This window comes from Kogia breviceps, chromosome 2 (genome assembly GCF_026419965.1).
Source record: "Kogia breviceps isolate mKogBre1 chromosome 2, mKogBre1 haplotype 1, whole genome shotgun sequence".
NCBI lineage: Eukaryota > Metazoa > Chordata > Mammalia > Artiodactyla > Physeteridae > Kogia > Kogia breviceps.
In genome coordinates, this window is record NC_081311.1 from 146,017,901 (window position 1) to 146,040,227 (window position 22,327).

General features: G+C 43.5%; 1 protein-coding gene across 14 annotated transcripts in view; it reads right to left on the bottom strand.

Annotated features, from left to right (window-relative positions):
- NFE2L2 (NFE2 like bZIP transcription factor 2) overlaps nt 1–22,327 on the bottom strand; it is a 36,340-nt gene that overhangs the window by 4,312 nt on the left and 9,701 nt on the right. For 2 of the 14 annotated variants that reach the window (XM_067026345.1, XM_067026349.1), the window contains exons 3-4: nt 19,288–19,424; nt 6,903–6,995 (exon numbers count right to left, since the gene is read on the bottom strand). The exons of 6 other annotated variants lie outside the window; for them this stretch is intronic. Coding sequence is in view for 2 of the 8 variants with exons in the window: in XM_067026341.1 (XP_066882442.1) it covers nt 19,288–19,335 (48 nt within the window). In the remaining 6 variants the exon portion in view is untranslated. Of the gene's footprint in view, nt 1–6,902; nt 7,160–19,287; nt 19,425–22,327 lie in introns of all 14 variants that reach the window. 6 more of the 14 variants (XM_067026346.1, XM_067026352.1, XM_067026341.1 and 3 more) reach the window with 3 other exon arrangements.

The window sequence follows — 22,327 nt, forward strand, 5'->3', positions numbered from 1 at the left end:
AGCCAATGGTTTATTATGAGAAGTGGAGTTTGGAAAACATGAGTATGTGGAATTCTTCCTAAACTTGCTTAGCAAATACCAGTTTACAGGGGAAAAAAAAAACCCCCAAGTTAAACTGTCAACCTAGCAGTTGTGAAATATCACCTTTTCTTTTGGTCTTTCCTATAGTGGATTATCTTTTCCCCATCATTTCTCGCTACTTCTGTGTCTGTGGTTACTTATTAAAACAGTTTCCTCTTTTTTTTTTTTTTTTAAATTTATTTTGTTTCTTTTTGGCTGAGTTGGGTCTTCGTTGCTGCATGCAAGCTTTCTCTAGTTGCGGTGAGCGAGGGCTACTCTTCGTTGCAGAGCGTGGGCTTCTCGTTGCAGAGCACAGGCTCTAGGCGCATGGGCTTCACTAGATGCGCCACACAGGCTCAGTAGTTGTGGCTCATGGGCTTAGTTGCTCTGTGGCATGTGGGATCTTCCTGGACCAGGGATCAAACCCGTGTCCCCTGCATTGGCAGGCGGATTCTCAACCACTGCGCCACCAGGGAAGCCCCGAAACAGTTTCCTCTTGACTTGAGTTTTAGCTCCTGAGGTATGAACAAATTAGTAAATTCAAGTCCTAGCAAATGGTAATCTTGTGTGGGTGAAGCACGAGATTGCCAGAAGAACTGGGAAAGGGGTAGTGCCCACTAGGCTCACTCCTGAGAAATCGTAAATAACCCTCTTAACACAAACCAAAAAAATGTGGCTCTAGGGAAGGATGGAAGGTAATACGTTCTAAGATATGGAGAGAATTGTACAATGAGGGAATGGTTATTCTGATTTATATTACAAGGCTAAGCTTAGGTTACCATGTCCATATTTTCCTAACCACAAATGTGTCAAAAGCAATTTTTCTGATTTACAACTTTAGTTTTTGTAAAAGTCTGAACAGGTAGGAAATGTAAATCAGTTTCCATTTAACAAACCATCTATGTTGAAAATAATGAGATGGAGACTGGAAAAATTGACAGAGAAAGGGAATTGGGATCTGAAGGCCCGCAGACACAGTGTGCACAGACATCAAACTTTGTACGGCGGCTCAGACAACAGCTGGCAGCACTGGGCTGCCCAGTGCATTTACGGCTCTACTACTTTCAGCCTCCAAAGGACAAAAACAACATGGCTGTTGCTTCACTGAGCAGTCAGTCCATTTCACCCAACAAAGTACAAGCAGACCACCCAGCCTAGAGGCAGCCCAGCTAACTGGATAGTAGAGGCCACCTCTAGCCTTGATTGAAAGTTGGTGTTAGAATCTTAAATGCTATGAAACCCTGCTCATGAGGTTCATTATTCTAGCTTTGAACAGTATAACTTTTAGTACAAAGCACCCACAGTAGGTATAATTAAAGCAGTATCTGTAGCTCTTCAGAACTGGCTAGGGTATACCTGTTTGTAAGCCAACATCTACTAAGGGCTTTCTATATATGCCAAGCATTGTTCTAAGTACTTCAGATTTACACAAACCAACCCTCAAAACCACATAAAGAGAACATGTATCCCTATTTTACAGATAAGTATATTGAAGCTTAGAAGATGTACTACGAGAAAGTGCCAGAACAGGGATATATACCCAGGCATGAGTACAATATGAGTCAATCTTGGACTCCTGATTTTTAACCACTAGCCCACACTAAAAATATGAAGTCTGATCATTGGACAGTGGTTCCTAAGTGGGGCAGGAAATAAAATCCATTGTTGTATATGTAGACTTTGCCTTGACATTGGTGGTGGGAAGAAGTGGCCACCACCACTTCAGAAGACTGGATTGAGCAAATGTCACCTGGATTATTTTCCTGGACACAAGCAACAAAATAGAAATCGTAGAGTGGCTATGTTCTCAGGGGGCTCCCCACTAAAATAAAATGTGAGAATTTCCATTTTAAAAATAATTTGTTTCCACTTTAATAGACATGTTTACACAAAGGTCATGTGAAAAGAGAAAGGCCCAAGGTATAGAGAAACCTACTTAAAAATTCTAATTAGACTCCAATAAAGATGTTAAAAAAAAAAAAAAATTCTAATTAGGTTGGGCCATATCTTCTGGGGGAATCTAGCTACAGCTGAGTATCCTGTCTGGGCCATTCTCCAAACTGGAGCTAATGACCAAGGTGCTAAGGAGACGTTCAGGGTGTTCACTGCTACTAAATGCTAGCACTGAAAATTAAGAAAATGCATACTCATGCTATCTCAATTGAACTCTAGTTTCTCTATAAAATAAGCAGTACCTGTTGCCACCTCTCTCAAAAACTGACACGGAAAGTGCATTGAGCTCTTCAGAAGGCCAACAATAGAGAAACCCAAATACTTGTCCCTGCACCTGGGGGTCACTCTGCCACATCTGCCCTCACTTCCCCAGACTGCCCTAGGCCTGGGGCTTCTCCTTGTTAAGAGATCCCAGGATAAAAACCAGTACTCAGTTTTGACTTTTTCATAAAAGAACTGAAAGAGCACTGAAGAATTTATGTTGGAAACACCTCACAAATATGACTAGTCCAACTATGGGTGGGAGGAAATTTTCTAATGTAATTTACTCTGAAATTGTCAGTGGCAATCACACCAAGAGTTGATACAACTCTGTTCTTTCCTTTCCCCCCCTTTCCTCCCCATCAGATGAGATGTCTTGAGTGGGTTTAGGTGTTTTAGCTATAAATTTAGTATAATTGTTCCATCCTATCCCTACCATACAGATGTTGGTAGATCAAATGAAATGTGGAAGAAATTTCTCTATAAAGGTAAAGTATATGTAAGTGTTGTTATGCATCCCAACAAGAAGTAGGATGGGCCCTACTACTTGCTGTAAGTGAGACCAAGCTCCAGGCCAAAGGATAATACTGAAGTTACAGACCGAACTGTAGTGGGAGCCTTGAAACAACACTCAGCCAGGAAGCTACTTGGTTCCTCCTCGGGGAAGGTCTGAAATTGACCACTAGACATGTGAATCATGTGTTGTAAATATAAGTAAATAACATACACTTTTATGTAAACTTTTATGTACACACGCAACACCCTCTCAATTCCTGACATGACTACCCTTCAACGCACAGCTCCAAACCAATTCAGTGTTTTAAAATTTCCCGTAACATAATTAGACAAGGACACCTTGATGGATCCTCATCAACAAACAGGAAAAATAAAACACAAAATGTCATTTGGATCAGCTCCTGAGCACCTGTTCTTGTTATCTGATCTGAAACAATGCTGGACCCTGGGAGGTGGAGGGGCTCCTACAACCAGAGCTGACCATCTCCACCAGGAATGACACCAAAAGATGTTTCAAGTGACAACATCTAATTGTTCTTAATGAAGGCTGGGCAACCTTCAATGAGATAATAGACCAAAACAGGTTTCAAAGTGTTCTCAGAGGTTTTCATTTTTACGTTTATTTTTAAATAATGTTTAATCTTGCCATGTGAGGTCTCTGAAAGAAAACATCTGCTTAAAAAAAAAAAAGCTGAGTTTTAACCACTTTGAATTCCTTTAAAACAGATGTTGTGATCAAGTTCAGAATGCAGTAACAAGGGGTTGCTTGTCATGGCCTTGATATATCATATACTGTGTTACTCAGATTTTCACATAAGTTTTGGAAGAAAAAACCTGCAGCGATTTGATATTGTATGAAATATTCAAAGCTTTATGCTGAAAATGAGAACAGCAGAAGTTTGTTGACCCACAACTCACTGGTGGGGAGCCCTGCAGGCCCAGGACTGTGTTCTGTGCTGACCTCAAGCAGTGAGATGTCTTGAAGGAGCCCTGTGACTGGGCACATGACTTACTCCACAAATGACCCATCTCTCTGCAAAATTCCCGAACCATCTAAGAGGAAATTGTTGGGGTGGTGCCGATAACAAGAGCATGACAACGGACAGTGTGGAAGGAAAATGCCAGTGGAAGAACTAAACTGCTCTCCCACACTTCAACCTAAGGCGCTGAGGAAGCATGGCTGCCCTGCAAGAGGGCAGATTAAAAGGGTCTGGGGAGGGAGAGGAAATGTATGGCATTTCAACAGGTATTTCCTTAAGCTTCCCAAGGGCAACACAGGCACTGGCTGTGAGCCTTCACATGCCATATGGAGCAAATGCCGTCTGCCATACTTGGTGTCTGAATTTTTGTTGTTGTCCTTTTGCAATTCCTGAGTGTATTCCACGTTATGTTGCTAGCTTGGCTTCAACAAAATAAAGACAATTTAATAAGAAACATAAATGTTTGACAATTCACGTTAAATCACCATCTGGCCCAATGGAAACAGTCATATTGAAAATGTCTATATATATCATCATTTGCCATCTGGGTAATCTGTTAACGCGTTTTATGGGAAATCTGAAGTTGGACTATTAACTCGTACCACTTTAAAACAAATGTCTTTGTTCCAGGATAAATAGAAGAAAGCCCTTGAACACAGAATCCCATAATAATATGTCTTTTGCAGGCCAATTTTAGTGCTTTGAACAAACAAGCATTTATCATGCTCAGATGATCCCCCAAAATCAGAAAAGATAAAGCAAAGATATCATGATCTCTTCCTAAATTAAAGCAATTCAGTAAACTAAGGCTTTAGAAAAGTACTTGAAATGAAAAATAAAATGGTTTTTATTATATACATTCAGATGTATAAATGAAGCTTGTACCTCCCAACCCCTTTCCCTACCTTCCCTCTCCCATCCTCTGTTTTATCCAGAGGATGATGGGAAGGTGGTGGGAGGTTTCTTCTAAAAACAAATATCACCAATAAACTGTTTTTTAAAAACTTGCACAGATAACTTTGTAAACAGACAATGAAAACTGATCCTCACTTCCAATTTTACAGTATGTGTTAAGACAATGTCTCAAGTGATTCCTTTTTTTAAATTTTTATTTATTTATTTTACAGCTTTATTGGGGTATAATTGCTTTATACAGATTCCTTCTTAAAATCATGTATTTCCATTAAGAAAATAATAAATCTTCTTTTATTATTCTCCTGAGATCAATCTCTCCATCCAAATAATAACTACCGGCATTCAGAGTCTAAATTGCTTTTCTTTCATACATTTCAATCTTTGTATTATGCCCAGGTGGTTATATTATTCACCCAAAAGCTAAATCTGGTTTAATATTTTTTTCCATAGAGGCTGCTCAAATATTTTTGGGCAAAACTGGATGGAACATGAATCTCATCCTACCGTCCATTGGGAGTATAAACCAAATTAAGAGCTATAGGAAAGTACAAAAACAACTGAAGCCATGCTCGAATTCTGAAGAATCTATTGAACAACAACAAAGATCTCCTTGATTCACAAGGCTCTACTCTGCAGTCACAATCCTTACTCCTAAAGTAAAATGACACCAAGCAGGTGTGTTTTTAAAATACATCTCACTGATGACTATTCTATTTCATAAATATTTATCTGCCTACTTACTTCTCTCCTGCTTCATTACAAGAAGATACACAAGACAAGGCCAATTGTTTTCTCAGACTTCTAGAGAAGGCAGATGAGATGACAGGTTATTCTCTATAGTCTGCCCACATTCAGGTACTTTTGAGTCTACTGGACTGATTTGCTAACTTCTGAATACATTGCTGTAATAATCATGGAGCAGGTGATAAAAAACAAAGATCACAAAAAAACATATTTATATAGAATCACAGAATGTTAGAGATGGAAGGGGACTTAGAGCCACCTAGGCCAAGTGTAAATGTCACTGGGTTAATTTGTGTTAACTACAGCTCCATTTTTAAAAATAACTGGCCTAGCAACCAGTTTCTATGTCAGCAGAGACTCCTAATAGGTAATAGTTAACAATAATTCAAGTTTTCCTTCTAGAGAAAACTTACCAGGGGTTGTTTTCCTCAATCTTCAATAACTAGCAATTTTTTTTGTTTTGCTTTGGTTTTTAATTTATTTTTATTGGAGTATAGTTGCTTTACAATGTTGTGTTAGTTTCTGCCGTACAGCAAAGTCAATCAGCTATAAGTATATATATATCCCCTCCTTTTTGGATTTCTTTCCCATTTAGGTTACCACAGAGCACTGAGTAGAGTTCCCTGTACTATACAGTAGGTTCTCATTAAAATAACTCGCAATTTTTAACAGCATAAAATATCTCAAACACACATCATGACATGAATTATTCAACAAGTTAAAACTCTAGGGACTTCCCTGGTGGCACAGTGGTCAAGAATCCGCCTGCCAATGCAGGGGACATGGGTTTGAGCCCTGGTCCGGGAAGATCCCACATGCTGTGGAGCAGTTAAGCCCATGTGCCACAACTACTGAGCCTGCGCTCTAGAGCCCACGAGCCACAACTACTGAGCCCGCACACCTACAGCCTGTGCTCCACAACAAGAGAAGCCACGGCAATAAGAAGCCCATGCACCACAACAAAGAGTAGCCCCCGCTCGCCACAACTAGAGAAAGCCTGAGCGCAGTAACAGAGACCCAACACAGCCAAAAAAATAAAATTAAAACAAACAAACTCTAGATCACAAATTTACTATTCCCTGGATCACAGATGCATCCTTCTACCCTTTTGTCTTTCAGTTAAAAAATGGTCCAGTTTCCTCACAGTCCAGCTTGTTACTGTGTACAGACATTTTCATGGGCTGCTTCCTGTTCACAAACAAGTTTCTCAGCAATGACTCAATCTAAGAAATGTGATCCAGCCAGTTTACTGGAACTCTCACCCATTACGCTTGTCTGTACACTGTAAAGCATGATGTAAAGATAAAAGCAAAACTGGAAAGTGAAGAGACTAGGAACTTGGACTATTTTCTCATGAGGCACATGTGTTTGGCCAAAAAGAAATCATAAAGGACAGTTAATTTCCAAAATAGCAGGTGAGGCCACTGCTACGAAAAGTGGATGGATCCAACTTTCCCATGGGAAGTTTCATACCTGGATGCTAGCAGAGTTAATTTCTGGTTGTCTGTATTTAAGCAGGATGCTGCTGCTGGGCCTCAATCAAAGGGCTTATGCAAGGGTCAGTCACTATGTCAAGAGAATGGCTTGGTTAGATAAGCAAACTTCAGGACACATATTTTCTCATCTCTTCCCCATTTTTGAACAAGCCATGAATGTATTCAGTCCTGGATCCTGTCCTCCACACATGAAAGGAACTTTGTGACTAGGTCTTCCATCACTATTAGAATGGCCTACAGGAAAACACACACACCCATCTTACCAATATAACCTTCAGGAGCATTGGCTCTAACTCCCTAACTCACTTTATCTAACATACACTGAAATTAACCTAGCATGGACTAACCAGGTCGTCAGATATCTGCCTTGAGCTCAAACAGCCATTTGCTCGCCCTCCTGCCCCCTCCTCTTAAAGGGCAGCCCCCATGAGGGAGGGCAGTATCCCAGCACACTGGAACTACTGCAGCTCTTTACTGCCACTTCTGAACTTCCTCAGTGATCCTTCACCCTCTGTGGATCCTGCATTTGTAAACAGAAATTATTTCTTTCAATCTTAAAGCTCCTTTTCAGATTTAACTGCCTACAATTAAGCTTTAAAAGCTAAGAATTGGGGGCTTCCCTGGTGGCGCAGTGGTTGAGAATCCACCTGCCGATGCAGGAGACACGGGTTCGTGCCCTGGTCCGGGAAGATCCCACATGCCGCGGAGCAACTAAGCCCGTGAGCCATGGCCGCTAGGCCTGCGCGTCCGGAGCCTGCGCTCCGCAACGGGAGAGGCCACAACAGTGAGAGGCCCGCATACCGCAAAAAAAATAAATAAATAAATAAAAGCTAAGAATTGGGACAGTCACCCAGGCTTACTGTTTCTTGCCGGTAGCCAAAGACCTGTGTGCCTGTGCTGGTGGTGGCAGTGATGAATTTTAGATACATATGTATTATATATTGTAATATAGAAAGACTCTAAAACACTTAGATTTCTTTTTCTTTTCTGTGCATCCTTGTTAAAATACCTTCCAAAAGGGGGGGTCTTTAATTTCTTTTTTAGTGTGAAATTTTTGAGTATGGAATATTTCATACTAATAGCTGAAAGATCACTTCAGAATGCTGATAGTTATAATAAAGGTGGTGGTCAAGATTAACAAGATTTAGTGTCCATACTACCATAAGTGGATCATTAATCCAGCAACCCATCTACTACACACATATAGCTCACCATTCAGGTGCCAGGAACTGCGCTAGGTGCTGGGGACACAGAGATAAGCAGAAGACAGTCTCTGATCTCAGTTTAGAGATTCAAGGAGAAACATGTAGGAGCCAAGGCAGCACAGAGGAACTGTCACTAAACTGCAGAGAGAGACCTCACAGGAGTGACAACTGACTTAAGTACGCCAGTCACAAATGCATGAACATCCCACCCGCTTAAACAAGGGGTAAGCCAGATTTTTCCAAACGTCTAGTCCACATGACTATCTGAAAGCAAAGGAGGTTTTGGAGTGGAGAACACAAACAACCCATCTCCACTCACTCTGCTTTCTTGGTCTCCCCTCTTGGTGGCAGCAATCCCCCCACGCCTCCCCATTTCCCCCCAGAGGCTCAGATCCTCCAGCACGAGGAAAATTCTCAGAGACTTCCTCCTCGCATGTGGACTTTTCGGTCAGTATGACTCATCTCAGCTGAGATGGGAATTACTGCTAATGCCACACTGTCACAGAACGCTGCGACTGGAGGGGCCCAGAGGATGCACAGCCCCTTCCATTTTTCAAATAGGGAAACAGGTCTAGAGGATGAAATGACTTGCCCCAAGGTCAGAGGTCAAGGATTCCAAAACTACTATGGTCTACTTTTCTAATTTTACAAATCCTGCCAAGTTATTTGGCAGAGGGGGAAAAAGATACATTTTTGCTTCACTGTTTCAATTTGAACCTCTGGCCCCAGCTTGCCAGTCTGCAGGTGCCTCACAGCTTCTATTTGAGCTGGCATTTGCAGAGCACTTCATGGTTTGCAGGGGTGTTCACTGCAGAGCAGGGGGGAGGTGGCTTATCTTCATCTACGAATGAGCACAATTAGGCTTTGGGCCTCGAGCATTGCTGCCCCAAATTGCATGCTTGGCAAGTGGCAGAGCCAGGACCACAACCAAGAACTGATTCCAAGCCTGTGGGCTCTTCCCACCACTGCAGGACAAAGGCTGCAAACTGCTTTAGCCCCAGGTGGGACGCTAAGGCTTGGAAGCTGGCTCTGCTGAAGCTCAGACCCACCCGTCCTGATGACTCAGAGCAAATCCAGTCAACCGCACACACAGAGGTTAGCATTTAAATCTTCCCATAAAGCCAATATTTACCCCATACTTTGTATATCTTATGTTATCTGGTCTGACTAAACTGCAAACTCCTTCAAGGCATGACAATGTCTTTTTTAAAAAATTTATTTATTATTATTTTATTTATTTATTGTTTCTGGCTGCGTTGGGTCTTTGTTGCAGGCTTTCTCTAGTTGCGGTGAGCGGGGTGCAGGCTTTCTCTAGTTGCGGTGAGCGGGGGTTATTCTTTGCAGTGCCCGGGCTTCTCATTGCGGTGGCTTCTCTTGTTGCAGAGCACGGGCTCTAGGTGCGTGGGTTTCAGTAGTTGTGGCTTGTGGGCTCTAGAGCGCCGGCTCAGTAGTTGTGGCGCACAGGCTTAGTTGCTCTGTGGCATGTGGGATCTTCAGTAGTTGTGGCTTGTGGGCTCTAGAGTGCAGGCTCAGTAGTTGTGGCGCACAGGCTTAGTTGCTCTGCGGCATGTGGGATCTTCCCGGACCAGGGCTCGAACCTGTGTCACCCTGCACTGGCAGGCAGATTCTCAGCCACTGCACCACCAGGGAAGCCCGACAATGTCTTTTCTTAACAGATGGTAGATGTACATAGTATAAAATTTAAAAGTTGCAAAAGTAATCTCCCAGTTATCCTTCCCCAAGGCAACCACTGGTATCAGTTTTCTGTGTCCTTAGGAAGATATTCTATTAAATACACACCCGTAGGCACACATACAAGTAGCATATAATCATAATGTTCCACACTTATTTCTCCCTATTTATTTTAGAGATGGTTCTGTATCAGGGCCTAGAGTTGTTCCATTATTTTTTATTATTTTTTTTTGTGTGTGGTACACAGGCCTCTCACTGTTGTGGCCTGCTTCTCCTGCCACGGAGCACAGGCTCCGGATGCACAAGCCCAGCGGCCATGGCTCACGGGCCCAGCCGCTCTGCGGCATGTGGGATCCTCCCGGACCGGGGCATGAACCCGTGTCCCCTACATTGGCAGGCGGACTCTCAACCACTGCGCCACTGGGGAAGCCCTGTTCCATTATTTTTTTTAATGGCTGAGTAGTATTTCATTATGAGGATGTACTATATTATTTAATAATATAATTACTTAATCAGTTCCTCATTGGGCTTTTAAGTTATTCCTAATCTTTTGCTATTACAAATGATGCTATAATGGCTACCTTTGTACATAAATCATTTCACGAATGTGTGAGGATTATCTGTGGGATAGATACTTAGAAGTGGAATTGCTGACCAAAGAGTATATGCATTTTTATTTACGATACATACTGCCAAACAGCTCTCCACAGAGGCTGTACCTTTTACACCCCACCAGCAATGAGAAATGCTCATTTCCCCACTCTTTTCCCGACTCATGTGTCCTTCACACCTTGTGGCATATTGGCACGTGGTACCCACTCAATAAAGACATTGTAATTGTTGATACAAGGTCTCCTATATTAATTCCAGAAATCATTTCAAAATCAGCCCTCCCACTATTTTTAAAGATCATAAAATTAAGACTAAAGAAGAGAATATACTGTACATAGAATCAGTTGTCCGGCAAACAGCATTTCTTTAATCACCAGTCTATGTCCAGCCAAGGTAATCTTGGTTGGTGCCTTTGGAGCTGGTAAAACATCTGCAGGGGCAAGAAATGTAAAGGCCACGGTGCACACAGATAGACAGAGGCTAGACAAAGTCTCAACAGGTGAAACAGGCAAAATCAGCAACCTCAGCCCTTCTAACAGACAAGGTAAACTCTGAAGAAAAACCAAGTCCAATTAAAAATGTAACTACCATATGATCCAGCAAATCCACACCTGGGCATATATCTGAAGAAAACAAAATTATCTGAATTTGAAATAATTGAAATAATTTGAAAAGATATATGCACCCCAATGTTCACTGCAGCATTGTTTACAACAGCCAAGATATGGAAACAACCAAAGTGTCCATCAAGAGATAAATGTTTAAAGAAGATGTGGTGTATATATACAATGGAATATTAGCCAAAAAGAATGCAATTTTGCCATTTTCAACAGCATGGATGGACCTGGAGGTATTAATGCTTGCTGAAATAAGTCCAATAGAGAAAGACAAATACTGTTATGTTTTCATTTTATATATGGAATCTAAAAAATAAAACAAATGAATGTAACAAAACAGAAACAGGCTCACAGATACAGAGAACAAACTAGTGGTTACCAGTGAAGAGAGGCCTGGGGGAGAAGAGAATTAAGAAGTAACAAACTACTAGGTATAAAATAAATAAGATACAAAGATGCAATGTACAGCATAAGGAATATAACCAATATTTTATAACTTTAAATGGAGTATAATCTATATAAAAAAAAAGCAAGTTCAGCCAGGCTGACCCATCCACCAGCTCTCTAAAGACCAGGAAAAGGCATTCTGTCTAGGTGTCTCTCAGAAACATATGTCTGTTGGCCATTAAATTACATCGAACACACAACTGACTAAGGAGAGCTGACAGTGATCTTGCAGACCACAGACCAAACCCCAGGTTTACAAATGAGGATCCCAGGGCCCAGAGATGCTAAATGGGTAAATGGCCCTAGGTCTCATTTGACTGAGCAGAACCCAGGAGGGGTCATCTGGTCAACTAACACAAATTAGATTTCAAACTAGACTTTCCTATTGCATGCACGCATGCATTCATTCATTCATTCATTTATTTGGCTGCGCCGGGTCTTAGTTGCAGCACTCAGGATCTTCATTGTGACACACGGGATCTTCGTTGCAGTATGCGAACCCCTAGTTATGGCATGTGGACTCTTTTTGTGTGTGTGTGTGTGGTACGCTGGCCTCTCACTGTTTTGACTTCTCCCGTTGCGGAGCACAGACTCCGGACGTGCAGGCTCAGTGGCCATGGCTCATGGGCCCAGCCTCTCCGTGGCATGTGGGATCTTCCCGGACCGGGGCACGAACCCGTGTCCCCTACATCGGCAGGCGGATTCTCAACCACTGCGCCACCAGGGAAGCCCTGGCATGTGGACTCTTAGTTGCAGCATGCACGCAGGATCTAGTTCCCCAACCAGGGGTCGTACCCAGGCGCCCTACACTAGGAGTGCAGAGTCTTAACTACTGGACCACCAGGGAAGTCCCCCTATTGCAACTTCTATTCCTTAAATTCATGAAATACTAGGAGTTATTTTGAAAACAGACGTTTACAAAACTGTTGTATGGCATTCGACCCTGCAGCCAAATTAATGGCCTATAAAACTCTGTTACCTGACCGAAGTTTCTGTGGAGAATTTTCCTTTCCCTACTCCTAATCTCTAAATCCTGGGTGGTCTGTGCCCATGCTCAATACAATAGGGCTGAGAGCCTCCCAGTTCTAACCCTTACTTCAGGCAGATCGTCTCCACTACCAAGAGCAAAAGTGGCTCTAAATTAAAGTGGACCCCTGAGAACTCCCAAATCATGGGGTCAAGGCCTTGGACCCACCAAATGCACATTCCAAACATGAGTGACTCATCCAAGGGCTCACCAAGACCAAGTGTGACCCCAGAAATAGTTCTACAACTCCTTGGAGAAAGGAAGCCCTCAAGACACCCGTCCTTCCATTTGCAGTGCTTTCGGAGCACAAAATACTTTCACTTGCATGATTGTATCATTTAATCCTCATGCTACTCTGTGTGAAGATTAGTGGGATGAAGAGACAGGTTCAGAAAGGTTAAATATCAAAGGTTGCCCAGCTTGTCAGCTGCATCTGTAGCAGAAGCAGCCCTCTCTAAACCTGATGGACAGACGCATAAATCAAATCACCATTTCATAACTTGTAATGCCTCCCTTTCCTCCTCTATGCCTCAAAATAGAAATAAAATTCTGTTTTGCTCTAAGGGTGCCCATTGCAGTTGTTGGTGGCTTCTTCCTTTAAGTCAGTTTTGTTAATAAGAAAACAATACCATAAAACAGGCCTAAACTTTTACCGAATGATCTCAGGCAACCAACCTAAACAATAAACACATGAAGTCAAGCTCTCAGTCTTTTTCTCAAGGACAGAAGCTGGGGGTCTGGTTTAAAATCTCTGGCTTTGGGAAAAGAACTCTCTAAATTAAAATATGAAAGCCAGATGTATGGAGTTTTCTAAAGTAAATGATCACACAAAGTGTGGGTATTATTTGTACCTTATTACTATTTCCCATGAAAGTATCATTATACTGCCCAACAAAAATACATGTCGAACATGGAATCAATCACCCTGTCTACTGGTAGGCACAGCATAAAAATTCTTTTCTCTCAGTGCCTAAAATAATTTCTTTTTAAAGGCCTTTTCTTCTGTCTGGATCTCGTGGAAGCTCTTTGCAGCCCTGACGCCCACGATGTTTCCAATGCCAAGTAAACCCAGGACCCAAAGCAATAGGTTATAAAGAACATTAAGTTCAGTACCCATCTAGAATTAGGGCATGCCATGTTACAGTAACTTTTAACCTCAGTTTCTCCATCTGCTGAAGGACAGGGTTGGTTTAAGTGACTCCTAAGATTCCTTCCTCTAAACACCTCTGATTATATAAAGTCAAAAATACAAGTCTGAAGGGGGCTTCCCTGGTGGCGCAGTGGTTGAGAGTCTGCCTGCCGATGCAGGGGACATGGGTTCGTGTCCCGGTCCACGAAGATCCCACATGCCGTGGAGCGGCTGGGCCCGTGGGCCATGGCCGCTGAGCCTGTGCGTCCGGAGCCTGTGCTCCGCAATGGGAGAGGCCACAGTGGTGAGAGGCCTGCGTACCGAAAAAAAATAAAATAAAATAAAATAAATACAAGTCTGAAAGCTAATTTTTTTTTTTAACTTTAAAACAAGCTAATTTCAGCTACCTATAACAGATGCTCTAAAGCAGTACTTTCCAGTAGAAATCTAATGCAAGCCACATGTGTAACTTAAACAATTTTAGTAGCCTTACTAAAAAAAAAAGGTGAATTTATTTTAAACAATATATTTATTTCACCCAACATGTCAAAATATTATTCTACCATGTAACCCAAATGTTTAAATTATTAATGAGCTATTAGAAGTGGCAGGGCTTCCCTGGTGGCGCAGTGGTTGAGAATCCGCCTGCCGATGCAGGGGACGCGGGTTCGTGCCCCGGTCCGGGAAGATCCCATATGCTGCGGAACGGCTGGGCCTGTGAGCCGTGGCCGCTGAGCCTGCGCGTCCAGAGCCTGTGCTCCGCAACGGGAGAGGCCACAGTAGTGAGAGGCCTGCGTACCGGAAAAAAAAAAAAAAAGTGACCAATGGCAAGTGACAGTGCTGCTCTGGGAACCTACAGAGTGAGTCCTCCACACTCCTTAGGGGGGAATTCTAATGAACTAAACTCCTGTTTCGCAAATTACTTCCCGAGGATACCATGGGAACATTAACCCTTCCAAAGGACACTAGGCAGTATTTATACTGTTAGCAATTATTTGCAAAAAGCTACTTCAATGACCTGAAAGTGACAGTGTGAGTCTTATGTTACTAAGAGGGCTCATAATCACTACAGGGATCACCTCGATGTTACTGAGAAATGTTATGGTCCAGAAGCCACACAATTACCAGATTATTGCAAAGGTCATATGAAGAATGGGTAGAATTAAGGGGCTTAGGTGCTAGGAAAATACTATCTGTTCCAACTTAAGGATATGAATTAACCCTGAGTTTGGAAATTACATTTCAACTGCTTCAAATGTATACATTTGAACATGCACAGTATCCACTGTTGTCACCAACTGCCAGGCAGCAATTTGGACTTCTAAAAAAGTAATTGATATGTATATATACCACGTTTCATTCTCTTAAAAATCAGTATACAAGGGACTTCCCTGGTGACGCAGTGGTTAAGAATCCGCCTGCCAACGCAGGGAACATGGGTTTGAGCCCTGGTCTGGGAAGCTCCTGCATACGGCAGAGCAACTAAGCCCGTGCGCCACAACTACTGAAACCCGCACACCTGGAGCCTGTGCTCCGCAACAGGGGAAGCCACCGCAATGAGAGGCCCGGGCACCGCGGCCAGGAGGGGCCCCCGGCTCTATGCAACTGGAGACGGCCCATGCGCAGCAGCAAGGACCTAACACAGCCAAAAATAAATAAATAAAATAAATAAACTTATTTTTTAAAAAGTCAGTACAGGAATCTTTTACTTTCCTTAAGGTAAATCTTTTCAATTAACCCACGAAATAAATATGTAAGGACAATGGCTAACTGGTGAGCCTTTACATTGAGATTTGAAAACAAAAGATCACAGTGCCAACAGTCTAAATCCAGGTAAAGGTAAGTATGACACAATCTAACAATAATAACAGTAAGTGCATTTATTGTGCACTTTCTATGTGCTCAAGACTCTTCCGAGCACTTGTATCCATAAGCTCACTTGTACTCACACCAATTGACAAGGAAGGTGGTATTAAGATCCACACCCTGTTTATATTACAGAAGAACTCACATAACAGAGGCTCTTACTCAGAATACCCGAGGCCTCTTTAAGGAGGCTGCACAGTGTGGAGTCCTGCCAGGGCTCTGCTGCTGACTAGCTGTACAGAGAGCTCTGGGCTGTAAGGGAAAACCGAGACATCATACCTGTCCTCACAGAACTGTTTTTCATGTGGGAAAAAGGTATGTGAATGCCGCTTAAAAATACAGAAGACAAGCCAAGGGTGAGGTATTAACACTATTAATAAGTTCAACACCTGTTGCAGATGTCAAAGAAACATGAGAAGCATCTAATTCTGAGGCTTCTGGGTCTAACCACTATACAAAAAATAGAAGGTGAGCTCCTAATGTATTTACATATCACACATCACATGGCAACACCGAAGGGCAGTAGGTGTAAAAAGTTTTCAGCTGTGTCATCTCCCCCCATGGGTCTTATAGAGGGTCTTTCCCTTCACCACTCTGCCTTTCTAAAGAGTTACTTAGGGGTAGTTATTACAGAAGAAATATTTTAGTCTTTAAAGACTAAAAGATGGGCTGGGAAGAGGGCAAGGCCACAGGGGTCAGCTCAGGTCACGGCTGGGTTTAGCCTTCCACTAACACATTCCCCCCCAACCACCAGCTCTTTCTGTTCATACAACTTGCCCGTGGACACTGCCCCATCTCTAGGCCCAGAACCCCAGAGTAAGAAATTCCGCTACCAGTGAAGGAGTGTGTCTGGCATGGGGTTCAAAGAGATGGCTCATCAATCCACATAAGTAGGGGACCCGGCAGACAAGCTGGAGGATCCCACAGGGGAGACAGCGCACACAGAAGGCCTTGCCATTGATTGGTTTTCTGTCTCCACAACAGTCAGGCCCTGACATGAGACCAGCACAAGCCACAGGAGAATATGAAGCTTATAGCAAAGAGCGAAAAGGGGCACGGATTACCAGAATTCAAGGAGGGATTTTTTTTTTTCAAGTGGGCCAAGGAAATCTCAGATGCCACACATTCAAACATTCCCGACAAAGAAAATGTATAATTATGATAATAATCATCACAGCCACCAGTTGTTGTGTGCTAGATCTTGTGCCCAGTTCTTACTTAATTCTAAGAATGCTGTGACATACCTATCACCCACATCTAATGATGATGATAAAGCCGAGGCACATCCCACTGTATTATCACTCACTCAAGCTCTCTAGGCCTCGGTTCTCTCCCTATAAATCAGGGATAAGACTCCTCACCTCACAGGGTGGAGTAAGAAGTACACATGACAAAAAAATCAGTGTGTGAAAGCACCTGGCACCTGGCCAGCATGGGGAAGAGCCTGACAGACTGCGGCTGCCTTCCCCGACATTGCTAGATGCCCACATCTGTTAGCTCAGGGCACACAAGCAAAGCCTCTTTTCTGGGACAGAAAAGAGAGGATATTGTCTGTTTTTTCTTTCTTGGGTGAATTTTGCTCATCACTAAGGCCGGAAGCCAAGGATGAGATGGTCCCAGCTGAATGAAGCCGGTGAGAGCAAAAGGATCTTAGCGGAGATCAGGAAGAGAGACACTCTCCTGCGCCACCGCAGAGAAGAAAACAATTCATCCTAAAAGCAAACCGGCAACTTCTGGCTCGCTCTTCCTCTCCTTTCACCAATGGAGTGAATACCCTGGCGATGAGTTTCTGTTAAAACCCAGGAACAGCAGGACCCGCAAGCTTGAGCACAGATGGTTTCACAATGGGGCCAATAGGAGAAAAATCTACTCCCTCCTTGAAAAAGGGAGCTTAAAAAATTTCTTCTTAAATGGCTAACAAAGGTGGTACAGATCAGAGTGACAGTTACAGATCCTCAGTAGTGCACGGGTGATGCCAAGGCGACTAAGCCACACCTGCACCACACCCAGAGCCCCTCAGCATCTCTGCCCCCACCTGCCCATCTTCCGATGCACGGGCCATAGTAACTTCCTGTCCACATCCAGTTCATGTGTCTTGCCCTTTCCAAAACCTCCCATGGTTTCCAAATGCCTTAGATAAACATGAAACACCATGCATGGGCACCGAAGGCCCTGTTCAGCCAGCCCCACGTTAACCTTTTCACCCTGAGTGACCCAATATCCCGCCACAGGCCAGATCACGCCTGCACCCTTCCTCCAGCTTCCAAGTGAAGCTGAGCCAAGAGGAATCCTACCAGCTTAAAAAATCTAGATAGACTGCTACCTCCTCCAGGATGTCCTCTCTGAGCACCCCAGTTGGAAGTGACATTTTCTCCTCTGCGCTGTCATATATCACCAATGAATATAACTTGTATATATACCAAGTTCCTAGAGGGCAGTGATGGATTCGCTCTCACATCTGCTGAGCAAGTACTATTAAATAAGCACCAGGCATGGTGCGAGCCACCAGAATTACAAAAATGACAAAAACACAGTCCCTACCTTAGAGGAAGTCATACCTTAAGCAGGGGAGATGGAGATGTAATTTATACTCATTATGATATGAAACATGCCCTATAATCCAGGTGTACAAAGAACAAAGGGACTGATTAATTAGGAGGAGGGGTAATTTGAGAAGCAAACGTCCTTCAAGGAGGATAATATATTTGCTACACTATCTTAGAAGATTAAAACAACTTCATGTCCTGAAAGTTCCCTAGGGCGTGTTAATACCTAATAATACTTGTATGAATAAATTACATTTAGGCTTAGAACTCAGCATTTTCACTGTATACCTAAGGTGTCTGGGGGGGTTAAAGAATTCTAAATACTTAAAAAAGGTATCATGTTTAGTATCAGTTATAGCCCAACTACTAGTCATAGAAAAATTATTTAACTTCATTCAAATTTTTCTATGGGTACTCTACTAAAAACAAAATATTATACCTTAAGAATCATAAATGGGGCTTCCCTGGTGGCTCAGTGGTTGAGAGTCCACCTGCCAATGCAGGGGACGCGGGTTCGTGCCCCGGTCCGGGAAGATCCCACATGCCGCGGAGCGGCTGGGCCCGTGAGCTGTGGCCGCTGAGCCTGCGCGTCCAGAGCCTGTGCTCCGCAACGGGAGAGGCCACAATAGTGAGAGGCCCGCGTACCACAAAAAAAAAAATAAAAAAAAAAGAATCATAAATGCACACTCCTTCAGGTTAACAATAAAACTGATCTTTTGAGACAACAAATGTGATAGTATTTTCAAATACCCATTAAGGAATTTTATAATCTGGATAATATAACAATTAGTCAATATAAATGCGGATTAACTATATTTTCATAGAGGACACTAGCTATTTCCCTCAGGCTGATTGTCAGGAAAAGGACAAGAAAGTGGGAAACCTCACTTTCCTCCCTATTCTAGATTTTGTTTCTAAAGCATCAATCTATCACCAGAATAGCTCAACCTCTTCAGCTACTCTATAGCTTCCCTTACTATCTATCTGTCCTCAGTACCCAAACTTCTTCAAAAAGTACCGGGTAGAAAAGGCAGTCTAGACCCAGAGAGGTATGGCATATGACTTTTAACTTCACCCTGAAATTTAAAAAAATGTTTAGCTTATCTTTTTAGGACTAGTCCCCTGCAGCTATAGGCTGGAGAAATGGTAAATATCAGCAGTAACAATCACCAGGTCAAATAAAACTCCTCTGTGTTAAAGGATCTGGAGGAGACACTCTACCTGAGTAAATGAAGTATACTTGGTCCCTCTGGTTTCCAGAGTTTTCATCACATTCTGTGTTCTCTCTCCCACTACCCCCTTCTGGTTTAGAATAAGAGGTATGAACAGGCTGCCATGTGAGGAGATGGTGGGCTACCCTGCAAAGAACAAGGAATATCCTGAGGTTTCCTGAGAACAAACAGTAATATCCCGGCTTCAAACTGTCTCTGCAAGTCACTGCATCACAGTGGTTCCACTGGGGCTGGAACCACCACCTAGAAGCAACTGGAACGGTGTCGGGACAGGGGAGGGCGGCCCTTTCTGGCTGTCACAGTGAAGCTAAATACCCTGTAATGTGGGACAATCCCTCACTCCAAAGAGAAGTCCAGCCCCTTTGCCAGCAGTACCCTCTTTGAGGAACACTGAGGGAGCTCCTTAAGGTAGAGACACTGTCTTAATGAATCTCTGTAAAGGAGCCCCTCATTCTTTAGCATCTAACCAAACACCCATAGTCATCAGACAAGGAAGGAAAGGAAGGGAGAGCAGTGATTACGGACTTTCTATATCCCTGTTCTGCCATCGAGAGTGGCATGGCCTTGGACAAGTTACTTTACCTCTTTGAATAGGTTTCCTCGTCTGTAAAAAGGGGGTAATAGCCGCCATCACCATAGCTTTATTGTCAAGATCAAATAAGAGGGAACATGTCCAGGACCTAGTACAGTACTAGCAGCTGTTCAGTAAATGTTAGTTTTTTCCCTTTTTCTTCCCCCTGAAATTGCCAGTTGCCTGTATCCTGATGTCTCGTAACATCCAAAGGTTGGTTCTCTTTACAATATTGCAAGAGAGTTGGTAACGTGAAAAAAAAATGAAAGAGTAATTGTTCCCTCCGCCTCCATTATTATCTTTGCCAGCACACACACCGGTCACTGAAACTTGATGGCACAACGATGCTGTTATCAAGTGAACTTTGGAAACCTGTAGCACAGGGCAATGCCGTGCGCTCTGGAGCCGCAGGTTCCCAAGAGTCCCACAGGGACAGAGGAAAGGGGGGGTCATTTTTACCCGCATCTCTCCAGGGAGAAAAGGCTTTATTTTTCAGGATCAATAGAAGAGATGTTCCCCCAGCTCTTCTTAAGATGCTTTTCCTCCTTTCTGAACCTCCCCCCAAGTTCAAGACCCAGAGGCCCAAGTCCTTTAGCAACACCAAAAACTTCCTTATATAATCAATCCTGCCCTGGCATCCCAGGGGCACCTCATGGGGGAAGGGGGCACAGAACCTACCAATAGTGGGAATGCTCATCGAATCTGGGAACTCCCCTAATGGAATCTCCATCCGCACTCTTGAGAGGAATTCCTAACATTTCATTATTATTGGATCGCTCTGTGGTCACATGTGTGCACTCCGCTAACCAGAAGAAATATATAGCATAAAATGTGCCATGCAAGTCAGAATAAAGGAGGCACTGCGGTCTAATGGGATTCCCATGCAACTTGCCCCCAAGCAGGTGTGACAAGTGCCCCAAAGGCAAAGCATCATATCTGGTCTAAGACTCCTGAAAAGACGATGGTTTGGAGAAAAGTGCAAGGACTCTAATGGCAAAGAATGCTCCAGTGCCAGCTCTAGCTCTTACCAGCTATGTGACTGCTTTGGTCATTTGCCCATGGCCCCCAGATCCCTCCCCAGTCCGTCCCCAGGCTCCCTTGCCATATGGCTTCCAACTACATTCCACCAAGGGTCTGCGAGAGGAGTGGGGGACACTGGAGAGACGCTGGGTGGTAGGAGGCAGAGGCCCTCTCTCAGTGGCCCCAGCTCCTCACTCGGTCCAGCTGCGGGAGGGCCGGTGAGGTCCTGGAATTTCACCTCCTCTCTCTGCCCCTCCAGCTCTAGGGCTCGCAAGTGGTTTCCAGAGGCTGCTAATCTCTGGGTTGCCTGTCTGGTTTCTCGGCTTTCCCATCACCTATGTAATTAATTTCCTATATAAAATCCTTCTGCTTGAAATACCTCATGTGCTTTCCAGTTCCTAAACCAAACTCTGGACTGCTTCTTAACCTCTCCAAAGAGTTTCCTGAATAATGACAAAACTTACCTTAACAGGGTTGTTAAAAGAACTAAAGATATTGAGTGTAAACACAGCACAGTGTAAATACTCCCCAAAATGCTTTCCCTTTTCTCACATGAAGGACCTAAGTACAAGCTGCATGTTGAGGAGCAAATCGAAGTGTTACAGAAGAGACCAAAAAGCTATATCCCTCCTGGGTTCATTAAAAGGAATCCTTCAAACTAGTTTTCCTTTTCCTCCCAACCTCTCCCCCTTTACTTCTAGAACCCTTTTTCCAAGTGGAAGGAATCTCCCCACTCTCAGTCCACGGCCCCAAGGATTCTCCCAAACGTGCAGACTGGTAAAAAAGTTCCTAGCAGAGGGTGAACCTCTGTCTCTGGAGAAGAACGAACCTGAACCCACAGTTTGGTTCTCATTCTTGACCTCGCCTCAGCTTGGGAACCAGCAGAGAAAGAAGATACAAGCTGCGGGTAGCACTAAGCACACCGGCCCCACTCCTGTCCTCTGGGGTTGGTTTCTCAATGTACTTTTTTTTTTTTTTTTTTTTTTCTTTTTGTGGTACGTGGGTGTCTCACTGTTGTGGCCTCTCCCGTTGCGGAGCACAGGCTCCAGACGCGCAGGCTCAGCGGCCATGGCTCACGGGCCCAGCCGCTCCGTGGCATATGGGATCTTCCCGGACCGGGGCACGAACCCGTGTCCCCTGCACCGGCAGGTGGACTCTCAACCACTGCGCCACCAGGGAAGCCGCTCAATGTACATTTTAAACATGTTTCATTGAGAAGTACCAAGAACAAAAATAACTTCTTCAAAAACTGGCAATTTTTTCTATTATAAGAAAAAAAAATGATAGTTTTTATTTCTGGTGGTTTTCATTACCAGAATTGTAATAATTAAAAGAATTTTATTTTATGTTTTTGGCTAGGTCAAAAAAATTCATGGTTCTTCAACACGCTCTAGCCACAGCAGCAAGACTCCCTGGCTCCAGGACTGTAAAACCCACC